Source organism: Alosa alosa, chromosome 14 (assembly GCF_017589495.1).
Source record: "Alosa alosa isolate M-15738 ecotype Scorff River chromosome 14, AALO_Geno_1.1, whole genome shotgun sequence".
In the NCBI taxonomy this organism is placed as follows: Eukaryota; Metazoa; Chordata; class Actinopteri; order Clupeiformes; family Clupeidae; genus Alosa; species Alosa alosa.
In genome coordinates, this window is record NC_063202.1 from 14,368,646 (window position 1) to 14,375,977 (window position 7,332).

General features: G+C 48.3%; 1 protein-coding gene across 1 annotated transcript in view; it reads right to left on the reverse strand.

Moving 5' to 3' along the window:
• elp1 (elongator acetyltransferase complex subunit 1) overlaps positions 1-7,028 on the reverse strand; it is a 16,306-nt gene extending 9,278 nt beyond the window's left edge. Inside the window, exons 1-19 of the mRNA XM_048263227.1 lie at positions 6,916-7,028; positions 6,304-6,455; positions 6,009-6,161; positions 5,765-5,846; positions 5,187-5,267; positions 4,663-4,748; positions 4,484-4,583; positions 4,215-4,305; positions 3,816-3,939; positions 3,592-3,685; positions 3,061-3,288; positions 2,455-2,625; positions 2,248-2,326; positions 2,063-2,129; positions 1,553-1,638; positions 1,242-1,348; positions 986-1,089; positions 818-871; positions 507-612 (exon numbers count right to left, since the gene is read on the reverse strand). Of these exons, the coding sequence (XP_048119184.1) occupies positions 507-612; positions 818-871; positions 986-1,089; positions 1,242-1,348; positions 1,553-1,638; positions 2,063-2,129; positions 2,248-2,326; positions 2,455-2,625; positions 3,061-3,288; positions 3,592-3,685; positions 3,816-3,939; positions 4,215-4,305; positions 4,484-4,583; positions 4,663-4,748; positions 5,187-5,267; positions 5,765-5,846; positions 6,009-6,161; positions 6,304-6,453 (1,963 nt within the window). The 5' untranslated portion in view covers positions 6,454-6,455; positions 6,916-7,028. The remainder of the gene's footprint in view (positions 1-506; positions 613-817; positions 872-985; positions 1,090-1,241; positions 1,349-1,552; positions 1,639-2,062; positions 2,130-2,247; positions 2,327-2,454; positions 2,626-3,060; positions 3,289-3,591; positions 3,686-3,815; positions 3,940-4,214; positions 4,306-4,483; positions 4,584-4,662; positions 4,749-5,186; positions 5,268-5,764; positions 5,847-6,008; positions 6,162-6,303; positions 6,456-6,915) is intronic.
• Between the last annotated feature and the right edge of the window lie 304 nt (positions 7,029-7,332).

A 7,332-nucleotide genomic window follows, 5' to 3' on the forward strand; every position in this document is an offset into this window, starting at 1 on the left:
GTTTGAGCTGTGTGTGTGTGTGTGTGTGTTGAGCTGTGTGTGTGTGTGTGTGTTTGAGCTGTGTGAGTGTATGTGTGTGTGTATGTGTGTGAGTGTGTGTGTGAGTGTGTGTGTGTTGAGCTGTGGCAAATGAGAATTATGTGTGTTGAGCTGTGCTGTGTGTGTGAGATGTGTGTTATGTGCTGTCGTGTTGTGCTGTGCTGTGTGAGAGTATGTGTGTGTGTGTGTGTGTGTCGTGTGTGTTGAGCTGTGCTGTGTGAGAGTATGTGTGTTGTGCTGTGCTGTGTGAGAGTATGTGTGTTGAGCTGTGCTGTGTGAGAGTATGTGTGTTGAGCTGTGCTGTGTGAGAGTATGTGTGTTGAGCTGTGCTGTGTGAGAGTATGTGTGTTGAGCTGTGGCAGTGCATGTGTATGTCTTACCTCTGACTGATGGTGTTCATGCTGAGCTGTAGGAGTGTGTGAATGTGTGTGTGTGTTTAGATGTGTGAGTGCATGTGTGTGTCTCACCTCTGATGGTGTTTGTGCTGAGCTGGAGACATCTGCAGGTGTGTGCATGTGTGGTCAGTAGAAGGAAGTCATCACACACCACAAACGAGGAGACTCCAGACGCCAGCTGAGTGAGAGTGTGTGTGTGTGTGTGTGTGTGTGAGAGAACGAGAGAGGAGGTTTTAAGGGAGAGAGATTATACCATTATCATCACAGACATATTGCTGGAGTACTAATGGAATTCTAATGGAGTGCTTATGATCCTGAGAGTGTGTGTGTGTGTGTGTGTGTGTGTGTGTGAGTGAGTGAGTGAGAGAGAGAGAGAGACATACCTCTGTGTCTCCTAAGTACAGATGGGATCGGTCAGTCAGACCCAGAGGAAGCTCCTAGGAGGAGATGATAGGAGACATCAGAAGCAAATCAACACAAAGCGTGTGTGTGTGTGTGTGTGTGTGTGTGTGTGTGTGTGTGTGTGTGTGTGTGTGTGTGTGTACACTCACCTCTCCTGAGATAGTGCACAGGGCAGTGTGCTCACATGGCTGAGGAAAATTCACAGTGTTCCCTGTACTATCCTCCCATGGTACTGCAACCAGCTCGCGATCCTCTGTCAACACACACACACATGCACACACATGCGCGCACACACACATTTCCTGAGCAAGTTGTGATGACAATGGTGTCCACTCAAATGTGAGTGTGTCTTTGTACAATGCTTTTGTTTGTGTGTGTGTGTGTGTGTGTGTGTGTGTGTCTCACCCCACAGAAGTTTTCGGATTTGTCCATCCTCCAGCTGTAAAGCCACCGCGTTGCTCCTCCCACTGTGACATACACTGATCACATGCCCCTCCACACATTCCTGTGAACTACACACACACCCGCACACACCCGCACATGTAAACAAACCTTGTCAATACACACACAGGCGTCCATCCTCAGTCATGGCAGCAAGGTCATTGGAGCGTCCTGCCTCACAGCAGAAGGTCACCATGGTAAGGTGGGGAAGACTTAGAGAGAATATGCACAGCGTGTGTGTGAGTGTTAGCATCAAAATTATGTGTGACAAATACCTAATCTGCAGTGTGCCATCATTGGCTGAAGGTTTGAGCAGGAGCACTTTCGATTGGTCTATCACTTCTCCACAAGTCACAGCCAGGAAGTTGTCCTCTCTGAGCCAGACAACCAATCGCAGCGCGAGAGGTCCTGCCCCGCCCAGCTCCACTCTATACATGCAAACACAAACACACACACATCATATGTACAGCCTATGAACACGTTTGTTACACCTGTAAGTGTTCTTCAGCACAGGAGGTGTGTGATGATTCAAACCCTCGGATGCACCCCTCCCTCTCCTGTAGCAACACACACAAAAAGTAAATTTGGGTCCTAGGGAGTTAACATCTGTCTCTCTCACTCACACACACACACACACACCCGCACACACCAAGACATGTAAACAAACCTTGTCAATACACACACAGGCTGCCCATCCTCAGTCATGGCAGCAAGGTCACTGTATTGGGAGCCGCCCTGCCTCACAGCAGAAGGTTGGTCTATCACTCTCCACAAGTCACAGCCAGGAAGTTGTCCTCTCTGAGCCAGACAACCAATCGCAGCGCGAGAGGTCCTGCCCCGCCCAGCTCCACTCTATACATGCAAACACAAACACACACACACATCATATGTACAGCCTATATGAACACGTTGTTACTATTATTTGTGTGTGTGTGTGTGTGTGTGTGTGTGTGTGTGTGTGTGTGTTTACCTGTAAGTGTTCTTCAGCACAGGAGGGTGTGTGATGATTCTAAACCCTCCGGAACCAGATGCACTGGACCCTCCCTCTCCTGTAGCAACACACACAAAAAGTAAATTTGGGTCACTAGGGAGTTAACAGACACACACGCTCTGTCTCTCTCTCACTCACACACACACACACACACACACACACACACACACACACAGGTAAACAAACCTTGTCCATACACACACAGGCGTCCATCCTCAGTCATGGCAGCAAGGTCATTGGAGTGTCCTGCCTCACAGCAGAAGGTCACCATGGTTACAGGAGCAGGGAGTTGGAGCTCGAAGGAGCTCATCGGTGGCGGAACCACACACTGCCGAAACGCCGTCACCAACACCTTATCTACAGACAGACACACACACACACACACATCAGATATTATATATGGCCACACACTGCCGAAACGCGGTCACCAACACCTTATCTACACACACATGCACACGCACGCACACGCACGCACACACACACACACACACACCCAGATATATTATATATGGCCACACACTGCCGAAACGCGGTCACCAACACCTTATCTACACACACATGCGCACACACACACACACACAAACAAACAGACAGACACACTTTAGTGACACTAACACAACAGCACTACATCTCCACACACACACAAACAGATATCACATACATCATACATCACACACACACACTGACACACACACTGCTGTAACACTGTCAGCAGCACCTTAAATTCGAAGTTGTACTCCTCACATGCACATGCTCCCTATGGACCATCTGTGCTGTCTGATTGGCCCTCACCTCCATCAATCACGGCCACGTTGGCGTTGTCATGACCAGCATCTCCATAGCTGCGGTCAGTTGTCCAGCCCCACTGGTAGGTGACGCAGGTCCAGGCATGTGTCAACAAGTACAGCTGTAGAGGGCGCTCTGGGTCCCACACCACACACATAGGAGCCTCCTGACCACTTCCCCAACGCAGACACTGCTTCAGGTACCAGTGATAGTTCCCTACTGACCACAGCTGGACTGGGGGAGAGAGAGAGAGAGGGGAAGACAGAGAGAGGGAGCAAGGAGAGGGAGAGAGAGAGAGAGAAAGATAGAAAGAGAAGGGAGGCAGAGAGAAGGAGAGAGGGTTAGAGAGAGCTTGCTGTTTAAGGTTGATGTCAAAGGGAATTTTCAGCAAAAGAGATAAACATGTACACACAGTGACCATAGACTTATCTTACAAACCTCACCTGACTGTGGAAACAGACTGAGTGACTGAACAAGTGTGTGAGTGTGTGAGTGAGTAAGTGTGAGTAAGCAAGTGAGGGAGTGTGAGTGTCTTACTCTGAGTGTTTATGAGGCCATCCTCCCCTGGATTCATGTCCTCCAACCAAACGGCCAACACTGTGGAGTCACTGTTCCAGAGCAGCTCTTTCACCTGCGTATACACACACACACAGGCACAACACACAGTTTACACTCATTCTCGGTATGTGTTTTGCTTTCTCTGAGTGAGAGGTCTTTATAAGGTGCATAAAAGGTGTGTATAAAAGGTAGTGTGTCTGTACCTTGGCCTGGTCCTTCTGAAGAGGCAGTGTGAAGTCTCCGTGCAGAAGGCCGTTTTTCTCCAGAAACACCACACTGTGTTTGTTTGGATGCCGCTGTGTAGAGGCAATCAGACTACCAGAGGGCCTAGACACACACACACACACACACACACACCAGGCTTCCGTCAGTACTCCAGGGAACAGCCTAGTTAAGTGTGTGTGTGTGTGTGTGTGGGTTTAGTGTGTATTACGTTTGGTGTGTGGTGGTGTGTGTGTGTGTGTGTGTGTGTGTGTGTGTGTGTGTGTGATGTGTGATGTCCTTGGTGTGAATTAATTTGTATGTGTGAATCAGTGATGTGTGCATGTTCAGTATAGAGGTGGCTGTGTATGTGTGTGTGTGTGTGTGTGTGTGTGTCTTACTTCCAGCACAATGCTTGCTCCAGGCCGTTGATAGTCTCACTGGTGGCCTGAAGAACACACTCTCTGTTCCACACCCGCACCTTCCTCGCTCCTGAAACACACACACACGCACAAACACACAGGACGTTACAGGATGTGTGGGAGTGAATAAGTATTTTTGTGCAGCAGTTGTCTATTTTTTATAAGTGTGTGTGTGTGTGTGTGTGTCAGTCTGAGGGCACATGGCACTGATAGTGTGTGTGTGTGTGTGCGTGTGTGTGTGTGTGTACCGGTCTGAGGGCACACAGCGCTGACGGCGAACAGTTGTCCATCTCCTCTCCACGTCACTCGAGGCCTTCGGTCATCCCACTCCACTGCAGGCAACACTTCCTGTGGAAGCACGGAGAGGAAGGAGTGTGTGAGAGTGTGTGTAAGAGTGTCAGTGCGTGTGTGTGTTTGCTAGACATACCGTATTTTTCTTCTGTGCTGCTTGTTTGCCTGCAGAACCATGGAACTGAGTCTCTTTCTTTCCCCAGCCAACGGTGATGAACTTCCCTAAACACACACACACAACCAAGAGAAGTGGGTGTTTAATCAAGCTCTGTCTATTCTGAGAACACTGACTACATAGATTAGGTGGTGTGAGCATTCATGTGTGTGTGTGTGTGTGCGCGTAAGATAGTGAATGTTGGTATCATGGACGGATTATGAACTTTCGGGCCCCTGGTAATTGTCGCATATGTTGGAGGGGGGGTTGGGGGTCCTCCCCCAGAAATTTTGTAATTTGTTTGATGTGATTTCCTGTATTCTGGTGGATTTTGGGGATGGCCAATACAAAATTCAATCAGATTCATAGCCTACATCCTGATTTGTTGATATTGAGGCAATGATTCCATGCAAAGGCTTGGGTTTCAGGGCCGCCTGACCCCTTGGGCCCCTGGGCCTGGGCCCGGTAGGCCCGTGCAGTAATCCATCCCTGGTTGGTATACACACCTTCCCCAAAGTCCTCCTGGTGAATCTGAACCTCAGTAATCGGCTCAAAGTCCTTAGTCATCACAATGATAGTCTGTTGTCCTGCACAGAGGAAGAGTAAGAGGAGAAGAAGAGGAGTGAAGGAGAGGAGGAGTGAAGGAGAGGAGTGAAGGAGAGGAGGAGTGAAGGAGAGGAGTGAAGGAGAAGAGGAGGAGTGAAGGAGAGGAGGAGGAGTGAAGGAGGAGAGGAGTGAAGGAGAGGAGTGAAGGAGAGGAGTGAAGGAGAAGAGGAGTGAAGGAGAGGAGGAGTGAAGGAGAGGAGTGAAGAATGGGATGCATAATTACTTGAAAGTACTAAATGGAGTAAGTGACGAAAGCTAAACATCTAACCAGGTCTGCTAGGGATACATGTCATTAGTTCTGACATTTATTTTTCTTTTTGCCTGTTGTGATAGAATGTACGGTATGTCACTGTCAAGTATGGTATTTATTTTTGTGTTTGTGTGTGTTAGATAGATAGATAGATAGATAGATAGATAGAGAGAGAGATAGAGAGATAGAGAGAGAGAGAGAGACTGACTATGTGAGACATAGACTGACCTGTGGTTAAAGTGACCAGTTCCTGATCAGGACTCCAACTCATTCCCGTGAGGCCAGTATCAACACTGCCAACACACTCCAGCTAACACACACACACACACAAAAGCATAGATTAGTGAATTGTCAATGGCAAATAGGATAATTTTCCTAAAAACAGCACACAAATAAATACACACTGCATCTCTCACTAACACACATACACAAACAAACAAACACACACACACACACACAAAGCTGTGTGTACCTGGTGTGTGTTGAGGTTGTAGAGGATGACGTCTCCATTGGCTGTGGCCACACACACACACTCCTGGTCTGGAAGGTCCTGGATGCCCACTACGGTCCCACTGCCATCCGCCGGCAGGTAGTCCTCTGCCGTGAGGGATACCTCATCCAGCACCTGCACACACACAGTACCAGCATGGTCAAACCCCCAGGTGTGCTGTTGAGTGATTTAGCATGTTGGTGCATGTTACCTGTGTGACTGGTGTGCTAGGTTGTAGTGTAGGTGTTAGCTCTGTGTGTGTGTGTGTGTGTGCTACCTGTGCAGTCCGTGGGTCATACTCGATGATGGAGAGGGCGGAGGCGATGAGCAGAGAGCCTGAGTCCATCCTGACGGAGAGACAATGAGGGGAGCCTGGAGCCTGCACCCCCACAGAGCACACACGCCTCTTCAGCTTCAGGTTCCTCATACCTGCACACACACGCGCACACACACACACACACACACACACACACACACACACACACACACACACACACACACACACACACATCCATAGAAACACGCGCACACAGACAGAAATATAAACAACCCATGATATAATATACCAACAAAAGCACATTATGCACATATAACGTTATACGTCTTGTAGACAAAAATCACACTGTTACAGATACAACCATGCTTTAGGGCTAATATCTGCCTGCCAGAGCCTGTTTATTCGCTGCTAGCTAGGTAGCAGTAAAGATGTATATTTTTAGCTAACTTTGACGCCATCTAAGGTGAGATGTGTTATAAAATATAATAACGTTAATCTCAACTATGACGGCTGTCTGTCTAGCCACGTACAAAGGTACGTGGATAAAGCTTGGGTTGAGTCCGATGCCCTGTATATTACTAACAGTATCACCAAATTACACATTGAACATACCTTTACTTTTGCGTCTTCAGTTTCAGGTAATGTTGTATCTTTTATACACGCACCTTTTAAACCACTACAACACAACACAAGCACGCTGTCAAATTTTCCTTATTATGAACTCTGACCCTGTGACGTAACACCATAGATGTATGTGCAGAGAAACATAACAGCGTGCCGCACTCTGGTTTGGAGTGGACGTGCATCCGATGCCAGTCAAGCGTGTTGCATGAAGTACCCCTGGCAGCAGCTTGCCGATCAGGGCTGGGCTTCTCTGTCGCATCGACGCTAACGGCTTTCACTTTTTCTGGAGTCCTCCTGTACGAGCCTGCAGGCTCTGCTGGAGTTTCGCCCATCACGGCATTTCGACAGCACTTTTCTGCTATTGTAAAATAATGGATTATTTCGTAGACGGCTTCCAAGGGCTAG